This window comes from Chamaea fasciata, unplaced genomic scaffold, assembly GCF_029207755.1.
Source record: "Chamaea fasciata isolate MVZ Bird 193981 ecotype frontalis unplaced genomic scaffold, bChaFas1.0.hap1 SCAF_22, whole genome shotgun sequence".
NCBI classification, from domain to species: Eukaryota; Metazoa; Chordata; class Aves; order Passeriformes; family Sylviidae; genus Chamaea; species Chamaea fasciata.
The window spans coordinates 421,008-443,053 of NW_027094107.1; the positions used below are offsets into that span (position 1 = coordinate 421,008).

The 22,046-nt window shown below is 50.2% G+C and overlaps 1 protein-coding gene across 1 annotated transcript; it reads left to right on the plus strand.

Annotated features, from left to right (window-relative positions):
* Positions 1-261: 261 nt before the first annotated feature.
* LOC136300207 (zona pellucida sperm-binding protein 3-like) lies at positions 262-3,142 on the plus strand. The gene is made up of 9 exons (XM_066202425.1): positions 262-672; positions 1,013-1,131; positions 1,215-1,318; positions 1,498-1,675; positions 1,755-1,875; positions 1,969-2,060; positions 2,133-2,278; positions 2,652-2,771; positions 2,974-3,142. Exons 1-9 carry the CDS (start codon positions 277-279, stop codon positions 3,105-3,107), a joined length of 1,410 nt encoding a protein of 469 aa, XP_066058522.1. The 5' UTR covers positions 262-276; the 3' UTR covers positions 3,108-3,142.
* Positions 3,143-22,046: the final 18,904 nt, after the last annotated feature.

The window sequence follows — 22,046 nt, forward strand, 5'->3', positions numbered from 1 at the left end:
CGGGAGAGCCTCGCTGGCTCCGGCTCAGGGAGCGAGGGGGACAGGGGTGACATTGATCCCACCACAGCCGAGCAGGATATGGGACAAACGGGATAATTCCCGGCTGCAGGGGGAGGGAATCACCCTCGGGAGGGATGGGCTCAGCTGGATCCCGTTATCCCGGGCGGGGAATCCCCAGCTGGATCCCGTTATCCCGGGCAGGGATTCCCCGGGCTGTTCCCATAAAACCCTCCCCGAGCAGCCCCTTTCCCATGCGCTGCTTTTCCTAGGGCCAGGATGGGGTTTGGGAGCCGTTTTGGGGTTGTCGTGCTCTGCTGGATGTTGGCTGCGGCCGCATCCTCTGATCCCTGGGGTTTCCCCCCGAGGAATCCCGGGACGTGGCGGCTGCGGGGTGACTCCTCTCGGAGCCGTGTCCCCGGCGTGTCGCAGCCCTGGGCTCGGGTGGATCTGTCGCAGCTGCGGGCGCTGTCCCCGCGCCCCGCGGTGGCCGTGCGGTGCCAGGAGGGGCAGCTGGCGGTCACCGTGAGCCGGGACCTCTTCGGCACCGGGCGCCCGGTGCGGGCAGCGGAGCTGAGCCTGGGCACGGCCTCCTGCCCGCCGCTGTCCCCAAACCCCGCCCAGGCCTTTGTCACCTTCGTGGCCGCGCTGCACGAGTGTGGTAGCACACTGCAGGTAAGCGGCACCGCGGGGTGAAGGTGTCACCCCCAGGGGTGCCCTGGTGCTGGTGGGTTTGGGGGGGGTGAGGAGTGCCCGGAGCAGGGGGATGGATATCCTGGATGAAGCACAAGCTCAGCAGTGGGACTGGATGCAGGAATTTGTGGGATAATGGGTCCTGAGGTGCTGTGCCCAAGTCCTGCAGGCTCTGTGACCTCCTTCAGGCCGTGCTGGGCTGTCAGCACAAAGCTCCGGTGTCCTGTAGGATCGGGAATGAGGCCTCTGTGTCCCGGCACTGTCCCTGCTGGTGCCGAGTTCGTTTTCCTGATTTTTCTTCTCTCCTAAATCCTCCTTCCAGGTGACCCCGGACTCCCTGATCTACAGAACCACCCTGTTCTACAAACCCACGCGTTCTGGCAACCCCCTTATCGTGAGGGCCACCCCGGCCGAGGTCCCCATCGAGTGTCACTACCCCAGGTGAGCGGTGGGGGTTGTCCCGGTGCTGCCACGGCCCTGAGGTGCCGCTGCCAGCCCGGACAATTCCCACTGCTTCCCTTTAGGAGGAGCAACGTGAGCAGCGGTGCCGTGCACCCCACGTGGGCCCCGTTCCGCTCCACGCTGGCGGCAGAGGAGCGGCTCCGGTTCTCCCTGCGCCTCATGGACGGTGGGTGCAGCCCTGGTGGCTTTGTGTTCCTCAGCTCCCCCTTCCTGGTGGCTCCTGGGGACATTCTGGGAGCCCTGATGGAGCCAAACCCACTCCACGGAGGTTCCCACGCATTTAAGAGGTCCCATGCTGCCGATAAGTCCCCAAAGTGACCTCATTCCTTGGGATCTGCATTCCAGACGAGTGGAGCAAGGAGAGGCTCTCCAACGGCTTCCAGCTAGGGGACAGCCTCCGTTTCCAGGCCGATGTCACCTCGGAGGGCCACGTCCCCCTGCGGCTCTTTGTGGATCAGTGCGTGGCCACCGCCACCCCCGACCGGGGCTCGTCCCCCCGTTATGCCTTCATCGACCGCGGCGGGTAAGGCCGGGCTCCGGGGCTGCCGGGAGGATCCCGGGCTCCTGCGGGGAATCCCGAGTGATTCCCGGCCCTCCTGCAGGTGCCTGGTGGACAGCAGGGCGGAGGACACCGGCTCAGCTTTCGTGTCCCCGCGGCCCCGCCCGGAGTCGCTGCGCTTCCAGGTGGACGCCTTTAAATTCGCCGGAGACGCCGGGAATTTGGTGAGGTGTCTCCTCCTTTCTCCCTTTCCCTATGGAAAAAAAAAGCCCTAAAATCTCCAAAATTAATGAGTCTTCCTTGATTTCTCCTGTCAGCTCTACATCAGCTGCCACCTGCGGGTGTCCCCGGCGGCTGAAGCCCCGAATCCCTGGAATAAAGCCTGTTCCTTCAGCAAAGCCAGCGGCCTGTGAGTGGCCCTGGAGAGGGAGGGGACCCGGCCCTGCCAGCAGCAGGGAGGTGACAGGTGACTCTGTTCCAGGTGGGCACCTTTGGAGGGCACCGCGGCCATCTGCAGCTGCTGTGACACCGGCAGCTGTCCCTCTCCTGGAGCAGATTCCCGGGAATTCCGCGCTCCGGCCTCACGGATGGGCAGGCGTGTGAGGAGGGATGGCCCCGACCAAAGAGGTGTGTCCCACAGGTGTCCCCTGGGCCCCTCGGGTTGGAGGAGTGGGATTTTTGGAACAGTTTAAGGACAATCCTGGCTCCTCTCTAGTGTCCTAAGGGAAAGGAGGGATATTGGGGAAAAAATTGTGTGGAGTGGGGAGGTCCTGGCACCATTGCTCATCCCTGGCCAGGCTGGAGCCACCTGGGATAGTGAGAAGTGTCCTTGCCCATGGCAGTGGATGGGCTTTGAGGTCCCCTCCATCCCAAACCATTCCATGATTCTGTCCTGACTGTCTTCTTGCATTTAAAACCACTGGAATTCTGCTCTTCTGGTGTCTATCTTCCTGTAATTCCCGAATTCCTTCTCCTGGATACTCATTCCCATTTTTTCCAGGTGGGCCCTCAGGGCCAACTGAGGCCGATGTCTCTGTGGGACCCCTGCTAATCCTGGAGCCAGCTCAGGGATTAGTGAGCCCCTCTGGAAGCCCAGGATCAGCTGGGAGCACCCCCAAAGGTAGGGGTTGTTGTGGGGTCTTCGTGGGGTTGTGTCTCCAGGCCCCACCCAGGGGTTGATCCCACTGTGAATTCCCAGTGATTTCACAAAGGGACTTCAGGGGATTGTTCCAGAGGGTCACCCTTGGGCTCTTTCCTGAGGGTTGGATGGAGGCTGGGAAGCCAATAAATGAGTGTTTTGAGTGGGTTTTGTCCCTTTCCAGGTGCTGCTGGTGGAATTCCCGTGGTGATCCAGGGGCTCCTGCTGACGGCAGCCACTCTGCTGAGCCTGACTGCTCTGGGAATGCTCCTGGGAATGTGCAGGAAAAGGCTCTGCCCTCTGGGCATATCCCAGTGATCCTAATCCCAATAAAGAGAGAAGCATTTCTGTCACCTCCTGGTGTTCTCTGTGGGGTGGGAGGGGCCCCAGGCAGGGAATCCATCCTGGGGAAAGGGGTGGGATTGGGGATGTGGAGCTGCTGCCACTTGGAAGGCTGTTTCCAGACCTCACAGCACTTGGATTTGGGAGGTACAGCTGGATTTTCAAAAGGTTGTATCCATTGAAAAGAACCCTAAACAAGTAAGGTATGGCTCCTATTTTAGGCAATTATTGGTGTTCTGGGATTCTAAATGATTTCCTGATTCCAGAATTCCTGCTTTTTCCCTTCCTGTCCAGTGGGATGCAGGAATTACACTCCACACTCTCTTGGAGGATGCAAGGGCAGCTGAAATTTTGGGATTTTGGTTGGGTTTAGTGCTGAGTTTGGCTTCTCCACAGGGTAAAACTAGGAAACCCTTGGGAATGGAAAAGGGTGGGCTGGAGGTGCTTCTGTTTTGCAGGGGCTGGCTGGGAATTAATTTCTGTTGTTTTTATGGAATGTGAAAGCTCTGGGCTGAGCACAGCAGTGGGTTTGCATTCCTTGGGCCATGACTGGGGCTGGGGGACCCTGTTCCAGGGCAGCTGTTGTGGGCTCTAGGGCTATGTGGGGGAAGGAAAGGTCTGCCTGACTTGGGGTGGGAGCCCTCCACACCTCTACCCTCCTGTTCCCCTGGGTTTTGTCCCAAGGAGCTTCTGGGGACATCCTGGACTGTTGCTGTCCTGGTGCAAGGAAGAAGCCTGGCTGGGTAAGCACAAAACCCTCCTGTCATTTGGTGGTGTGCTCATGGTCCATCCTCTGAGGCCATCTCTGCTGCATGCAGGTGGAAGGTGGGACTGAGATTTGCACACCTAAATCTGCTGATTAGGACTGCATGAACTAACCACCAGCTGAGATTCACCTGAGGAATCTCTGGCTCTTCTCCTGTGAAAAAATTGGCACAGTCAGTAGGGTGGCAAGATCCAATTACTGGCATGGAATAAGATCTTCTCCAAGACTTTTTGGGGATTGAGTGTTCAGAAATTGGTCTAATTGGAGTAAAGATAAAGGAACAGAGTAAACTGCATGAGAGGGAAACTGCAAAATGGGGAAGAAGAGGGAATAATATGCAAGATGTTGGAAATGTGTTTGGAAGCTGTGTGTCATTATAAGGAATACAAAGAAAAGGAAATGAGAATGTTACAAGATGAGTTTGAACAAAGAAAGTGACAAAAGAGCTGTTATCTCTGTGAATAGAGCAATTGCAGAAACAACTGGGGTTGGGGGAAGGAAAAAGAGTAGAGGACACACTTGAATTTATGATCTGATATATTAGGTCCCATAAAGATCCATTAGTTAATTGCATTCCCAGAAGACTGGGATGGAGATATATGGAGGGACCCTGGCTGGGAATTTAGGGATGAGAGTGAATTGAGTGAGTTGTATTTTAAGGTGGTCCCTCTTATTAAATTAAAATTGAAGTGTTCCTTGGGCCCCCAAGGGGGTAAACAAAGAAATACTACTGGAACTGTTCTGTGGGCCCCTCTTCAACTGGATAATTTGCAAGAAAAATATGGCCAGAGGTCTGGCAAGAGTGGAACTGGGTATTTGTGGTGTCTCTGACTAGGGGAGATCATGTGAAACTCAAGGTGAAGCAGAGGTGGGTTTTAGGGACCAGGGGTGTTTTTACCAAGGGAATCAGATTCTGACAATGAATCACATTCCATCACACACTGAACTTCTTACTGTGTAAGGGAATAGACCCTCAGGAATGAGACAAACACTGCTTTCCCTATATATTAATTAAGCAACTTTTAACCCTGTCTCAGCTCCCACAGACCCCCAGGCCTTGAAGGTGGAACACCTGCTCCTTTAAAACTCTATCCCACTATGAAAATAGACCAACTAAAGGACAGCAGTGCAGCTAAACATCACATTAATGTTGGATGGTTATACAGAGCCACTCACTAGAAGGGATAACCAGTTTGGAGTGTCCCCACTGAGATTTGTCCTGTTTCCCTTTCCAGGACCCACACTGGGCTACACCAAAATCCCCAAACCCAGCCTTTTGACCCAGATGTGGCTTATCCATCAACAAGCCTCATGCATGGGGTGAAAACCCCCAAATCTTTTATTTGTATAAATCAATATTGCAGTAACAATCGCTAAAAAGCAAGCTGTAATTGTAATAATTTAGGAGTCCCACCCATTCATGTGGACTTGGCGGAGGGAAATGTAAGCACAATATATGAAAGCCAACCCCCCCAAAATGAAGTGGGAATTTACTTGTGTAGTTTTCAATGTGGTTCCTTTGCAAAGGGGTATAGATCTCACCTGGCTGGTAGCTGTTCAAGGAGTGTTACATCAGAAGGATACATGGAAAGAGAAATAGTATCAGACATAATTTATCTGTTTATCTTGGAGATATAATTTAATTTAAATGGGGGTTGTTTATATTGGCACAGCAAAAATTACCTTAAACCCCCACGATGTATCCTGCTACCTGTTAAAATCTTAACTCCACAGATTTCTGAAATTGAGCCCAATGGTGTTAAAAAGACAGGCCACAGCAACAAGTGCTCCTTAATCTATTATGGAGCCTCAGGCCTGTGGAACTGTCAGTGCAGGTTAATATCTCTGCACTTAAACCTACCTGCTTATCATCCCTGAATCCATCTGCACAGGGCTGCTCCCAGGGCTGCACAGGTGAACCCTCACCTCTCCCAAACAAGCCAGGAGAGGTGTGACTGGCATCCTAGGAACAGGATTAGGAGTATTAAATAAACAGCACAGATGCTGAAGTTTTGGCAAATAAATTAAGCTTGGCAACAAGTGATTTGTATGAGCAGGAGCACCCGTTAAAATCTTCATTGTGGGCATTAGGAACTAGTCAATGGCTCTTGGCTGATATATTGCCTAAATGGCAAAGAATTAAGGAGAAGGACCCCCACCTAATTGTAAATGCACTTGGCATCACCCAGAATAATGTTTCCATAGCTCTCAGCTGTATCCAAGCTCACTTGCAGGTGCAATCCACTAAAGCAATAAGGGAAGGTCATGAGGGCACCTTACCCACTGAGTTTCTAAAGGTAATTTGGGCAAGTAATTTCAACTCAAAAATTATTTCAAAAATAATTATTTTAATTCAAGAAGTATTTCTGATCTTGGTGCTGCCTACCAAACTTCACTTATGACCCCACCAGCAGTAGGGCCACAGCTTTTCTCTTAACTCTATGCAATATTCAGTGGTTGGAATTGATTTTAGAGGTGTTTTCCAACCTGAATGACTGTATAAACCCAGTCGTTGCACTGGGATTGAATCAGCATGGAACTGTACTCGGTTAGAACCTGGAGGATGGGCCCAGTGAAATGGGAACAAATGGCAAACTGTCACAGCTGCCACATGTGTTGTGCAGAAACAACAAGGATTTATTTGTGAATGTAATACTCTTAAGACCCAAGACATTTGTCTTGACACTGAACAAAATGTTTGTCATTTTGAAATACATCCCAGAGAGACCTCTGAGACTACACTTGGATGTGTTGGGAATGGATGTGTTTCCATGAGGGCCCTCTGTGATTCTCTCTGCATAGAGAATATGCACAATCCCTCAAGTATCTGTAATTTTATTAAAACCTGTGTTAACTATGCAGTCACAACCCACCATGCCACAGCGAGAGTGCAGAAAGATGGAAAACATCACTGGTGAGAAAATCTGCTCAGGTGGTCAAGCAGCAGCCACTGGGGCTGTGAATTAGATGTTCCACCTGATTGTAATCTTGTTAATAATTGTAGTTTTGTGTTCATTGTTATACTTTTGTTTGTATATCAAATTACCGCTTATGCCAGAGTATAATAGCTGTGAGTGGTTGTGTGAGTATTAAGGGATCAGCAAATCTGACATATTATCTTATTTACCAGCCTATTACCCACTCAGTAAATTTACTTGTAGCTCAGATCTGCCTGAATGATCCCTGACTCCTCTCCTGCAACACGGGGGGTGACATTCATTGAGTTGAAGGTGCACTGGGATTTTAACTCATCTTTTGTCCTATTCTGCTCCATTTTTCCCTCCCTTGCTGAGGATCTCTGTCCTCTGTTGGTTCATCTCACTTTCCAGCTTGCCATGAGTGGGATGGGGTGGATTTGTGTTCAGTGGCTTTGGGGTCAGTGTCAGCTCACATCCAGCTAAGAGGGGACACTGAGAGGTTTCCAACACTAAACCAGTGCAGGAACTGGCATTACACTCCTTTTACCTGGTGCCTTCTATGTCTGGAATGGGGGCAATAGGAGGGGATGGGCTGTGAGGTGGAGCCACTACCAGAGATGCTGTGGTTATTGTGGCTTGCAGCTGGGTTAGGATGTGTGCTGGCAGTGCAGAGCCAAAAAAGAACCCAGACCCACCTGGGTGTGCTGCAGGAGGTGCTGCATCATTAATGTGTCTGCATCCAAACTTCCAGGAACTCTTTACTGAAGAACAACCCTGATCCCATAAAAATTAACGGGCTTTAAGTCCCTCAGTCCTTCTGGTGGCATTGAAGACTTCTGCCTGTGTTGGAAGTTCAAAGAAGAGCTGCCATTCTGGGGCTTAAAAGTGGCATCTGAGGGATGGTCGTGAGGCATTTAGGGAGAAAACCAAGCTTTGAACAGCTGCAAAGACAGCCAAGGGCTGGGAGCTGAGCGCTGCTGCCTGTGTGTGCAGATCAGTGCTGGATTAGACCGTGGCCTGGCTTGTTTGCCTCTCTGATGATACCAGATGACTTCTTGGCCCACTGCATCATCTGGAGAAAAACAGCTGAACAAATGGAGATATGCAGGTGATCTGCAGTTCAGGGACTTGTTTCCTGTCTTGTGGGCTTTGGCTTGTTTTGTTTTGTTTTTCACTGCTGAGCTCTGAGAGGATTTGGATATTTGATTCTCCCCAGCCCGCTGGCCTTGGCAGGAAGGTTTTAACTTCTCAGCACTGAATAAGGTAACTGTGAGAGTGTGAATGCTACAGCCAGCTCGGACGAGGAGCTGATTTATTACTCAGTAGAGCCATTGAGGAACTGGAAATGGGATGTGATTTGTACTCAGGGCCAGTGCTGGCTTGCTGGGATGAATTCTGTTCAAACCATCACCTGTGAGTGCAGCCTTCCCTCCCCTCTGCATCCACTGGGATCCCCGCTGCTGCTCCCCCCATCATCTTCTCCCTGCCCACACAGGATTAGCCAGCCCAGATATAATCTCTTCATCCCTACCGAACCGCTGAGAAGTAACTGTGCCAGCTGTTTTTGAGAGGGGGGAAAAAGAAGAAGAAAAAAAAGCTCTTTTCTAATTTACAAAACTTAGAGAGGGGGAGGGAGGAAACGTGGGGTGTGGAGGAACCGGGGAGAATAATTGGGCAATTCCCGGCATCCTCGATGGCAGCTCTTAAGCAATTACGGGGACTCAGCAGCACCCTTATCGCAGCACGTTCTGGGAGATTAACCGTCTGCTCAGCTGGCAATTAGAGCCGGGGAAATGGGAAGCTGCCACTTAGCTCTGACTTTGCAGCGGCTGTTTGCACTTCTCCAAGCCCGGCCCCAGGCGCTGCAGGGAGGGGTGTGAGGATCCGTGGGGAGGATTAAGTGTGAGCTGCCTTTCCCATGCTGGGGGAGAGGCTTGTGGATACGGTGGCTGGAAGGGAATAAAGGCTCTGCTCTGTTTTCTTTCATGGTTTTTCTGTCAGACTGGAAAGCATAAGCTGCTCCCTGGTCCCGTGTTCCATCCTGTTCTGACTTTCCCTCCATCTTTGTTTGCAGATTTGGGAAACTTTGCTGGCTGATTCCATCTGTGAAGGCACCCGTGATGTGCGTTCATGTGCCAGCTTCGTTTGCACGGGAAAAATGCTGAGCTGGGAGAGAGATTTCTCTCTGCCTGGGCCACGGACCTCCTGTGAGATCCTGCTCAGGGCAGCAGGGTGCATTTTTGGTGTCTTTGCTACAATGAACCCTCCCACATCTTGTGCTGTGGTGCGTCACAGGACCTGAATGATAAAATATTCTTTAGCTTCAGTTGTTTTGGTGGCTGCTGGTGCTTTGTGTAGACACACTGGCCCAACTGGGAGGGTGGCAAGCCCTCGTCTCTGGCCTCCACAGAGCTCTGTGGGGTTTGGTGCTGCACCAGGGCAGTACAGGGACACCTGCCCAGCTCCTCTCTTGGGGTTTGGAGCCTCAAATACTGACAAGGTAAGGAAAGGACTGGAACAGGGAGGCAAAGACAGGTCTCTGCTGATCCCTCCAGTCCTGTTTGCATTCCCCAGGCACCAGAGACTTGGCATGGCCCAGGCTGAAGAGTCTGTGCTGTGGGTTGAGCAGCCACCCCTGTCCTGCCGAGCGGGTGTCCTAGCAGGCTCCTGGGGACAGCCGCCTGCTTCTCCATGGCTTGAACCCTGCTGCTGTGGCGGGCTGTGGCAGCTGCTGGTCACCGGAATACTCAGGACCACGGCGCCACAGATGAAGTGGGTGCCACCAGGTTCCTGCCTCTCTCCTGCGGGCTCAGCAGGAACCTCACACTTCCGAATTAATTTCAGGATTTCATTTCCCATCCCCCCCCCCCCCCCCTTGCCGATTTATCTCTCGAGTTTTCTAGGCCAGCTGTCCTCCTTTATTATCCTCACGCTACCTATTTATCTCGCCTGTCCCTTCTCCTCCCCGCTTCCCTCCCTTTGGTTCGCCTGTCCGCGGCTGAGCTGCTGCCCGCCAGCAAAAACAAGGCACGGTGGCGGAGTGTGACAGCTCCCGCTGGAGCCACCTCATCGCGACAGCTCCCGCTGGAGCCACCGCATCGCGACAGCCGGGGCCGACTCAGCAGCGCCGGTCCCCGCCCGGAGCGGCAGAAGGTGCCTCAGCACCTCGGACAGCGCTCGCTGCTGCAACAAATACGTGTTATGCGACTGGCTTTTCGCAAATATTGAAATAAATACTGTATGTGTTATGTTAGAAAGTTGTGTTGTATTAATATAGTGTGTTATAGATGTCTATTGTATTAATAGTGTGTTATAAAATATATTAAAATATATTTAAATATATTAAAATATATAAATATATAAGATATATATAAAGTATATGTAATATATAAAATGTATTAAATGTATATTTTATTAATATAGTGTGTTATAAATGTATCTTGTATTAGTATAGTGTGTACTGATATAGCGTGTTATAAATGTATATTGTGAAGTTGGCTTCTTGCAAATGTTGAAGTGAATGCCATGTGTACAAAGATACCATTTTTATTCCTGCTATTAGCAACCCTTATCCATGGTAGTGGCATGGCTGATATGTAGTCATGCTATGCATGCTCTAAAAGGGCGGACCCAAACAGGGACCATGCTAAACAGTTCCCGGAATATGGAAACTAGTTTGTGGAAAAGTTTGAATATTCAACACACTGATGCAATAAAAACGGTGTTTAAAGAAGGCCCCTGAAATAGCAGGGTGTGCACTTGGCTGAATGCCAAGTCACCCAGCCTGGTTGGACTTTGCTTTTTTCTATCTCGTAATTGTCTTTTTTTTTTATTAAACCTATTTCTTAAAATTTACCTGGAAAGTGAACCTTGTTTTTCACACTGTGCTGCTTGGCTGGGGCTGAAGTTGAGGGGAGGAAAGTGGTGCCAGCCCCTGTGCCTGGGTGTGTAGCCAAAGATTCCTTTTGCTACAGGGCATTTTTAAAAGTTTTCCAGCCAATAGCATATTGCTAATTACAGACAATTTTCTTAGGCAGTCACTAAAAGCACATGTACACCTGCTTCAAACAATGCTTGCTTGTGTGCTTTCTATTAACAACACACTATACTCTTATTAAGCTTAAAAAATACACTATATTTTATTAAGCTTAAAACCTTCTACTATCTTGCTGAGCATATTTTTCTGCAGTCTTAAGGTCTATCCTAGCCAAAACCAAAACTCAAACTATTGTTTCATGCCCTTGCTTGCTGTACTATTGTAACTTTTCCTACTTTCAAGCTTTGCAGCTGCAGCCAGTTCTGAGTTCTCTGATCTTTCTGTTTCTGCTTTCACACCTTTCTGAAAGTCTTCTTACCTTTAGTATTTCCCCACAGTCCTCACCTGGGCTCCTCTGACAACCCCAGGGGCAGAGCCAGGGCAGTGCTGGCCCCAACAGCCCCTGCAGCACATCCTGCCTGAAAGTCCCTGTTTGTGGTGGTGATGGGACAACCTGTTTGCTCCAAACATTAATAATAATAATAATAATAATAATAATAATAATAATAAATAATAATAAACTACAGTAATAACATTCTGCAGTTTTGTCTTCTGTTCTGGGCATTGTCTGTTCAGAGAGATGGGTGGGATGGAGGAGATGAAAGTCCTGGCCAAGAGTGGCTGTGGATACAAGGTTGGCTGATAGATGGCCAACCAACAGAATCAACAAAAAAAAACCTCTAACCAACAAAAAGACCCCAAAACCAGCAACAACAACAAAAAACCACCCCAAAAATCAACCCCCCCCTCAAAAAAACCCACGAAACCCACTCCCAAATAAACGAAAAAACCACAAAAACCCCAAAAAGCAAAACCAACCAACCAACTAACCAAAAAAATGCCCCCAAAAACCCAATAACAAAAAGCCCAAACCCAGCCCCCCCAAAAACCCCCAAAAAACCAACAAAACCCATATATATATATAAAATACTACTAATAAAAAAAAATGAAAAATTAAAAAACCCCAAAAAAGTCAGTCTCTTATAGCTGCAGGTGTTTTGAACACAGCCTTTGCAGCACCCTGCTTTAACCCCTGCTTCCCCTTCTGCTGGCCTCCCACCTCTGTGCCCAGCCATGAACAAACCAGATGGAGCCTTCAGTCAGAGCATGACAATGGAAGTAGGTGTAGGAAACCCTGCACCAAAATATCCCGTGTATAATTTTATTCCCTCTTATCCCACATGCCAGCTCTATCCCACAGCAGAGCTCTCATCTGAAATCAGACCTGCTGAGCAGAAATAGCCTGATGCTTCAGAGATGTGCCTTCAGAGCCTGGAGAGAAACTAACCCTTCATTGCCCACAGCTGTAGGACACAGATGTGCCTCAGCCTGGCCTTTTCCAGATCCATCTTGTGCTTGTTTTAGAGCTTCTGCTGAGCCTCGGGCTTGCATGTGTACTGTGTGCCAAGACAGCGGCACAAGCGGTTTGCCAGGGAAGGGCCAGAGGGCTGATGTAGGTGAGATGTTGTTGTACAGCTGAGTTACAAGCTCTAGGCCCCTGGGGCAGGGCTGTGCACAGCCACTGCTCTGCCTCCAGATGTGCACAACATCCCCAACCCCTCTGGCAAGGGGAGCAGGAAGGGAACTGGGGTTGAACTGTACTTTCCCAGTCACACTGTCTCCTTCTCCATCATGCTGGCACTGTCAGACCGTGTCATGATCCTCCTGACGAGCTTTTGGAGTAGAGACAAGGAAAAACAAGCAGTCAAATTTGTTTCAACTTCTGGAAGCAACAGGAAGGTGGCAGAGCCTTTGATGCCTTGCTCAGCTTAACAGGCAGAGATGTTCCAACAGGCTCTGACTCAGCACAGCTGGAGAGCTTTATGAGCCACATGTGGAGTGTTCAGTGAGGCCCTCCATGGAGAGCATAAAGGACTGTGGGCAGTGTCCCACCTGCCTGGAGATTTAAGAGAGGTACAGGAGGATATCAGCGTGAATCCCACTGGAAAAATAAAAATTCAACAAAAGCTGCTTTGGCAAAGGCCCTAAATGGTGGTTTGAAAATGTGGGTGCCTGCCTTGGATGGACAGAGAAGGTGTGGGAACTCCTGGAGCATTTGGAGATATGAATTGTCCAGCAGGAAAAGGACAGTCCAAGCCAAAAAGGTCTGGAGGAGCAGGTGACCTTGTTCTGCTGGGCTGGTAGAAGTTGAGAACAGGGTAACTGTGCTTCTACCTCCCAAAATAGAAGTAAATTTGGGGTCTGGAGGGAGAGGGAAAGAGAGCTGGAGAGGGATTTTTGGGAAGGAAGAAGCTTAAGCTGAAGGAGGGTAGATTTAGATCAGATATTGGGAATAAATTCTTCCCTGTAAAGGTGGGCAGGCCCTGGCACAGGTTCCCAGAGAAGCTGTGACTGCCCCTGGATCCCTGGAAGTGTGCAAGGCCAGGCTGGATGGGACTTGGAGCAGCCTGGGACAGTGGAAAGTGGCCCTGCCCATGGCAGGGGACTGGACCAGATGGCCTTTAAGGCTCCTTTCAGCCCAAACCATTCTGTGATTCCCTAAATCGTCAGGTCAGGCTGTGCAAATGCAGTGAACCATTCTAGGGGGCAAATTATCCAGTGTTCCTGTGGGACCCGATCTTATCTGGGATGCTACACAGGACACACAAAAGCTCCGGAGAAAAAAGTCAATGGAAAGTGTCTCATGCAATACAGAAAGCAGGAGCTGCACCTTTTTGTTGATGGAAAAAGGTGCCTCAATCTCTGTCCTCAGGGCCTAATTCCATCTCCAGAAAATAGGCTGAGTGCACCAACGAAGACATCATTTTTCAGGACCCTCGCACATAATGGCCTGGTAAAATTGTTATTTTTAAGACAGCCAAACTTTTGGAAAGAGAGATAGCAGATTTTATATTAGCAAGGCAGAGAGGCTGTGGGTGACTGCACGGCTTGATGCTGTTGTGCTGGGCTCGGGGCTGGAAGGGGCTGGTAACCTCTAGAAGGATTAGAGGGAACATGGCAAGGAAAACCCTCAATTTGGATTAGAGATGTTTAAAAGTCTCTTGTATCAGCAAGCTCTTTTCTCCGGGAGAGATTAGGAGTGCAGCTTCTCCCGACAGTTCTGTTAATCTGGTCTCCATGGAAACAGGATGATGTTAGTGGTGACACACTCCCCTAAATGGCTCCTCAGCAGCTGTGTTAAGGGGGGACACTGGCTTTGGTTTGTCACCCACACCTGGTTAGTTTGTCCCCTGTCAGTCCCTGACAGCTGCTTCTGGGGGATATTTTTTGCCGCTGGTTTTGTGCTGCTGGGACCTGCAGCAGTGCCCCCACCCTGCAGAGATTTTGCTGGAAGATTCACAGGCTCCACACTGAACCCAAGCAGCCCAGAAAAAGCCACAGGCTTTCACACAGTCATGTTTTTGCTGGTGCTCCTGAACAGGACAAGCCTGTTCCTACCCTCCTACCCTGCCCAGGGTGACCGAGTGACCTCCTTATTGTGACACCATATGGGGTCTCTGGACTCTGCTGCAGTGACCACTCCTGGACCCACCCATGGACAAGGCATTGAGCAAGGAAATTTGCCGTGTCTTAAAGCAAACCCAGCCTTGCAATATCCAGCCAGCAGCAAACACCGAGGCAGAGCTGGTGCAGCTTTCATGTGTGCCTGGCTGTGCAGGGGACAGGAGAAAAGCCTGTCCCAGGGATTTGCCTCAAAATGCAGCCTGGACGTGCTCATGTGGCCATCCAGGCTGGGGGTGAAACCGTGGGTGGCTTGTAAACGTTCCCTGCATCTTTCTAAATCCCTTTTCATCCTGAGTCACACGCAGAAGAGCGTGGGTGAGTGCGAGTAGGCAGAGGGAGAGGGGTGGTGGGGCTGCATGAATTTGGATATGCACATCAGCTATCAAACACAGTGCAAAATTGCTGTGAAAGCAATGAAAAAAGATAAATTTCGTGTCACAGTCTTCAGATGATGAGCTACTGCTGTTACTGCTTTCTGTGTTAGTGGAGTTAAAGTGGGACTTGCTTGTTCAGATTAGCAAGGAATCTTCTGCACCTCTTCTCTCCTCTTCCTGACTCTTCCCTCTTTCTCTCCCCAGTGCTCCACTTACATTTCCCAGTGGATCTCAGCCAGGTGTGTGGGACTGCTGCTGCCTCTAGTGCTTTCAGATCAGACATGGGTTTGGCTAAAGAAAGTTGAAAGAAAGAAAACAAAACGTAGATGACCTTTATGTCTGTCTGACTCCAGCTCATGCTTCAAAAACATTTTATGCCATCAGCTAATTCCACTTAGACCTGGAACTGTGTACTTAAAAACATCATGAAACCAAAGAGTCAAGGGAGAGACTTTATCAGTGGTCCTGTTGGCCTCACTGTGAGCTCAGCCCTAAATCAGACCTCAGGGATTTTCATCCCAGAAACTCCACAGCAATCCCAGCTTCCCTGGCAGAGCAGCTCACTGGCTTTCCTGGGGCCACCTGGAATTGCACCAGAGCAAGTCCCTGGGTGTTCCCTGTAAATCCCATTGTTTCAGCCTATGTGACAGTTTCCACAGAAAACAAGTCTAGTCCAAAGAGCCACTTCAGATTTAATCTATAAATGATGACTTGAAATAAAAACCAGCTACAGCAGCCCAGTGCAACTAAACACCAGAAAACCTACGGAAACCTTGGTCTGGCTGTGAGTGAGAGGGCTCTGCACACCTGCCCAGGGGGCCCTTTCCCAGCTAGAGAGCCCTGGGGAGGGGTCCTGCAGCCTCAAGGATCATTTAAAGAGCCATTCTAGTCCAGAAAGCAAGCAGCAGCTCCCGTGTGAGCTATACCTCAGCAGTCATAATTCGTCCCAGTCTATAAATGAGATGCTTTTCCTGGACTGCCAGGTCCCAGTGACATATGCAAGGCGAGATGTGATCTCTGTGGCCTGTGAATCATCTCTGATAATGGAGATCCTGCTGCCTGACTCCTACTTTTGTCAGTTGTACAGCGGCAGAGTTTGTGGATGCACCCAGAGAGAGCTCCTTGGCACTATGGCAGAGGAAATGATTTCTTCCCTCTGGAGCAGAGCCCTGGTGGGCATCACCTGGGAGGGATGCTCTTAAGGACAGAACAAGGTGGTACTGTTCACCTTTGCTTTCCCTGAGAGGTATTTCTCCCTCCCTGACTCCGCCTGGGGAAGATTCAGCCTTTTCCTTCCTCTCTCCTCACATTCATGCCTTTTCCTAGCACCAAGGCCATATTTAGCCTGAATTTTCCCCTCTCTTGCCCTTGGAACTGTTCAATGCCTGGCCCATGTGTAATAGCTTCCAGCAATAAGGGGAAAACTTTGGCTCTCAGTATCTACTTGTGCTTCTCCCTCTGGAGTATGAGCATCCTGGCCTCTGTCCCTGGAATCCCTTCAGAACCCAGATAAACCTGCTCTGTGCACCAGAGTCCTTTTTCCTGTGGTCACAGCAGTGCTGCCCTTTGTCAAAGTGGAGGTGCCATCAAAGCCCCTGGGAATCAGCACTGGGCATGAGCTACACCTTGGAGGGTGAAGCCTTTGCTGGGAGCAGCACCTGGGTGATGATGCTGGAGGCGCTGGCTGGTGGGTGAAGTGTCTCGGGTGCTCTGCCTGCCTCCACTGCACCCGTCTGGCACAGCTGACAGGGTGTTGTTTCCTCGTTCTGCATCTCCTTTGCAGCCAGGATAACAACACCTTGTGGGGCTGAGGGTGGATGTTCTCTGGCATTTGTCATCGGCTCGCCTGCGAGCGCCCTGGGGAGGCCTATAAATAAGTGAGGGGCTGTGATTCAGCAGCCACTGGAGGAGAGGCAGCTGCCACCGTGTCCATTTCATGATCACTTCAAAAGCCTCCAGTCTTTCTTTGACTTGTGGCTTTTTTTTTTACATTAAATTTGCAAGGGCCCCCTCCACAAGTGGAGCAGGGGAGGGTGACCTGGGAAGGATGGCGTGGAGGGAACCACTGTGGTAACAAGGCAGCCCCTGGGAGTGACTGCAGGCTCCACCACAGCACCTTCCCTCCTTAGTGATGTGCACCTGCTTTTGTGTTTCTCTGCCCTTCTGTTTGCTCTGGTGGGTTTTCCTGATGCCTGTTACTGCTGGGCAGAGAGAGGCAGTAAAAGAAGTCGTTCAGGCCAGGCTTGTGGAGAGGCAAGCAGGTGTCTGGCTGTGTTATCAAGGCAGCAATGCTTTTGCATCTCACTGATGGGACTAATATGAGACTGGGTGATCAGAGCAAAAAGCACAACTGTGCTCACCTCGAGGCTCTGAGCAGCAAAATGGCAGCTTGGATTTAGGTTTGCTGAGCTTAACTTTACTTATTTAATTTACCCGGTGCTTTGGGAGTTTACTGGCAGTCGTGGTTTTGTGGGGCTGTGTGGGGCTGGGGTGAAGGTCCTTTCTTGTGTGTGTATGAACTTCTGGATGAAACTACGGAACTGAAGCAGCTCTATTTTCTGTAGGATTTCTGTGCTCTGCCCTCTGCTGAAATAGCCTGAATGAAAGCCCTGGCTTTGTCTCTGTTTGGGAGGGAGGGTGTCTGTCTGTGCCTTGTGCCTGGGCGGGTTAAAATGTGCTGAGCAGGGCTGAACATTTCCACACTGATATTTTGTGGGAAGGGGAATCAGCTGGCCCACAGGATGGTGAACAGTGACCACAGGAGCATGTCACCCTAGGAGATCCTACTGACACCAGTGGACCCAGCAGCAGCAGCACTGAGCTCCACTGCTGGCTCAAAGCCACATGAATGTCAATTCTGTGATGTCTCTGCAGCTTGGAGAGTGACAACCCCCTCTGAGCCCTGGATGTGAATGTGGAAACAGCCACAGAGGCACCACAGGCTTCTTCTGAAGCACAGCCAGGGCGGAGGGAAGATCCCTCAGCCAGGTCACCCTGCAGCTCTCCCTGTTTCTAATGAAGCCTCATTCCTGATGCCCACTCAGCCCCTTCTGCTTTCAAGTCAACAAATTACAAAAAAAAAAAAAAGAAAAAAAAAAGAAAAAAAAAAAGTAAAAAGTTAAAAGCAAAGAGGAGGAGAAAAAGACAGAATGATATATTTTTGTTCACTCTCTCTCTCCTTCTTCATTCCTTTGAGCCATTTTTAACCCAAGCTAATTCAGCTGGAAATATTAATAACCCTATGAGGACGCCACCTCCTTGTAATGAAGTGTAAAGGTCACTTCTGCTCAAATCACACAACTCTTTCATTTTGTTCTCTGCCAGGAACAGCTCCTCTCTTTAATTATTCAGTTTGCTTTTATACTGCAGCCGCTGCTCTCTCGCCTCTAATCCCTGACACTTCCCCATTACCCAAGGCCCCAGGAGGCTGGGGGATGTCACCTGCTGGGTCACCACCAGGACCTGGATGTTGTGAGCAGCAGTTGGGATCTGCCTGCTGGGGGGAAGGAGAGGCTGGATGTGGAGAAGAAGAGCTGACTCTTGGCTTTCAGTGTTGTTTCTTCCATGGTGTGAGCTGGCTGGTGTTTCTTCAGGGCGTGGGCATTGCAAAACATGTTAATTTTTGGTTGGGTTGAATCCTTGTGCATGAGGTGCCGGTTGATGAGATGGAAAGGAGAGAGGCTGGAGGGGAGCTGGAGCATTCCTGTCCTGATTTACCTGATGGCAGGATGGAGGTGGGAGGCTGTGGGATGGGAAGTGACCTCCGTGTGGTCACTCCTCACTGAGGAAGGCAATTGCTTGTGAAACCCTGAGATGAAGCAGAACCTCTCAGATCAGTGCAATGTCCTCCATTCTCAGATGTCTCTTGGGCAGTGATGTCCACAGCCAGGGAGAAGAGAGGGGGGAATCACAGCATCACTGCTGCAGATGTGAGCACTGCTGGGACAGCCCGTGGGAGTCACCAGCACAGAAACGGGCAATGGATTTAGGGAAAGCTGTTCTCTGGGGATGAATTTGGGGTCACATGGGAGTTGTCCCTGGACAGACGCCCTAGAGAGGGAACAGAGCAGTAGGACCACACTGGTCAGTCTGGAGAAGGGAAGGCTCAAGGGAGACTAAAGGGGCTCCAAAAGACCTTGAGAGGGAATTTGGACAAGGATTTTTAATGATAGGACAAGGGGTAATGGCTTTAATCTGACAGAGGACAGGTTTAGATTAGATTTTAGGAAGAAATTCTTCCCTGTGAGGGTGCTGAGGCCCTGGCACAGGTTTCCCAGAGCAGCTGTGGATGCCCCATCCCTGGAAGTGTTCAAGGCCAGGTTGGATGGGGCTTGGAGCAACCTGGTCTGGTGAAGAGTGTCCCTGCCCATGTCAGAGGGGTTAGGCTGGATCATCTTTAAGGTCCCTCCCAACCCAAATAGTTCTGTCATTCTACGAGTTCAGTGGCTGAGGTGATTATCGCACTGATTATTAATGTAGCATCCTAAATAATTAATAACCGTAATTAATTGTCTGGACCCAAGAGAGCAGAAACAACTTTTGTGGTGGCTGTAACCCTTCCCTCCCTCGAGCACTGCTCACTCCAGAACCTCTCTGCAGTGTTTTATCTCCCTGAATGTTTAAATGACTTGAGCAATTTGGGGTTTCCTCTGTTTCCCCATGGGACTCCTCACTCCCTGCTCTAATTATAACACCACAGCATCTGCTAATGCCCACAAACAAACACGGGTCCTGGGTAGCTGCAGTGAGTTAAGGTTTATATAATCATGGGAAGATCTGAGAGCTGAAAAGCCTTTCTCTGTGCACTGAATTAATCATTTAAAAGGAGCCTGACTGATGATTTTTGCATGTGTGTGTGGTTGTTTCCTTTTTTGCCCCTGTGGAGTCCAGCTGTTGCTGGCTATACTTGGTGTGCTCAGCACAAACCAAACCATTGCCAAAGCCACCGTGGCGTCTGAAAACTCCTGTTCACGTTCATCTGGTGATTCATTCATGCAGGACATGGGCTGTGCTGGTAGGGAAGGAACATATCTGGCCCTCTGGTGAGGATGTGGAGAAGTTTTGCTTGTCAATGGTGAGATTTGATCCATGGTAGAAGAAGTCTCAAACTGAAAGGGCAGAACTGACACGGTCATTTCCAAATTCCAGCTGGCAAGTGAAGCACAGAGACATGGGAAGTCTAATCAAGAGCATGGCACTGGTCAGCTCTTTGGCCAAGCATGGAGACATCCTTTTCCAAGCTGTGCTGGTGCCAGGGGTTTTCCCTCTCATTGCCCCTCTTGCACACGCTTTGGGAGCAATGGCATCATGGTTAAATCAAGCCACCAATTTAAGCTTTGAAGCTGTTTCCTCTGATGTTGTCTGAACGCTGGGCAGTCATTCCTCACACAACTGACACCAAAAGGAAAGTGCTGTCCACAGTTTTTGTATCAGCACCATCTTTCCCTTCCCCTTCCCCTTCCCCTTCCCCTTTCCCTTCCCTTCCCTTCCCTTCCCTTCCCTTCCCTTCCCTTCCCTTCCCTTCCCTTCCCTTCCCTTCCCTTCCCTTCCCTTCCCTTCCCTTCCCTTCCCTTCCCTTCCCTTCCCTTCCCTTCCCTTCCCTTCCCTTCCCTTCCCTTCCCTTCCCTTCCCTTCCCTTCCCTTCCCTTCCCTTCCCTTCCCTTCCCTTCCCTTCCCTTCCCTTCCCCTTCCCTCTCCAGTGGATCATTACCAGCAGTGCAATATGCAGGAGCACAGACGAGACTGGGGCACAGTTTGCTCTGTGTGCAGCCACAGTTGCAGCTTGGTTCCAGCTTGTATGACCTCAAATCTATAAAACCTGATCTTAAGCATTCGTTTGAAAACCTCACATGGACATAAACCCCAGAGTTCAAAAGCTGCCACTTTTCAGACACAGGGAAGGGAAAAAATAGCTGTGAGTGAGGTTTCAGGTCAAAATGCAGAAACATTGAGCTGTGGTTTTGCAGATGTGATTTCCATGCTGCCACCATCAGTGGTGGGGACAGTTCAGCACCTCCACTGCCACCATCATCCTCTCAAGCCCCTAAGCATGGCTCAAAGTAATGAGATTTAAGGATGTGAAGAAGTCCTGGAAGAGCTAAGGAAAGACAGCCAGCGCTAGTGTGCTGATAGTGAGGGAAGAGGCTGAAAGGGGCTATGGACTGGGTGGCTGAAATTCCACTTTCCAGAGTCAACATTAAGGCAAGTCGAGTCTGGCTGAAGATGTGGCTGTTTTAACAGTGCAGACATTGGAATTAGAAAGAGGAGCTAAGACAAGGGGACTTGCCCAGGTCTATAAGTAGCAATGCTGCGAGTGATTGCTGTCCCAGACCTGTTTATTTGAAAACATCTCTGCAGACACCAGCAGGAATTCATTGGTAACTCCGCATGCTGGATCGTTCTGCCCCCAGCCAAAGGCACTGCAATCAAGGAAAAAAAAAAAAAAAAAAAAAAAGCGCCAGCTTTTCCTCCTGGCCTTCCTCAATCCCCCAGGTGCCTGGAGCAGCTCTGTCCTGCCCTGTGGTGGGTGGTCTGTGCTGCACAGGTACAGCCCTCACCTGGCTGCAATCCCTGAGCTCCGGCCGGGCTGTCTGTAACCCGGGGAGCAGATGGCACCGCCTGACAAATGCGCCCATTTCCCGCACTTCCCTGCTCCTTTCCGCTGCAAATTGGGGCCTTAAAAAGGATTGATGCTGCTAACAACAACCTCATCTAGGAGGACTTTTGGAGGGATTAATGGCTAGTCGCTGGGGAAAGGTTTAATGGTCCGGAGAGATCAGTCTCAAGCCAGTTTATCCATCAGCTGGGGCTAAGGCCATTACCACTTAAAGGCTCAGCCCGGGGGGGAAGAGGAGGGGTGGCAGTGATCCATCTCTGCAGAGAAACAAGCCAGAGAAAGTGAGGAGATCCCTGGGATTCAGTACCCAAACTCACTGGTCTTCATTTGGCCTGGGCTAGGGCTCATCAAGGAAATGCACAGAGAAAAGGGAGTGATGGCCTTGCTTCATTTACTCCTGATACACTGCAACCCATCTCCTGCTCTCACGGCTGCAGCAGCTCCTGAACTTGCCCACGGGCTTCCAGCCAGCTGTGCCTCTAGCAGTGACCACTACACATCCCTAAACCCCGTGCTGTGGCCTGGGCAGTTGAGGACTACTGTTGTGAGAGGAAATTTATTGCTAACACCTTGTTCAGAGATCATTTTTCTGCCCTGGAGCGTGAAAACTGAGGTTCTTATTATTTTTATCGCAGCAAGTCAAAGTGCAGGAGCTATTCTTACTCATATAAATGTCTAATCCTACCCATATTCCTTCCGAATGTTGCATTTGCTTTGATTACTTTTTCCAGTTATAGCTA

What these genes read in the sequence shown, in the direction of transcription:
- LOC136300207 (XM_066202425.1), top strand. Translation starts at nt 277, where the DNA reads ATGGGGTTTGGGAGCCGTTTTGGGGTTGTCGTGCTCTGCTGGATGTTG. An exon ending in CTCCCTGCGCCTCATGGACG is followed by an intron (nt 1,319 to 1,497) that starts GTGGGTGCAGCC and finishes TCTGCATTCCAG; the next exon opens with ACGAGTGGAGCAAGGAGAGG. An exon ending in AGCTGGGAGCACCCCCAAAG is followed by an intron (nt 2,772 to 2,973) that starts GTAGGGGTTGTT and finishes GTCCCTTTCCAG; the next exon opens with GTGCTGCTGGTGGAATTCCC.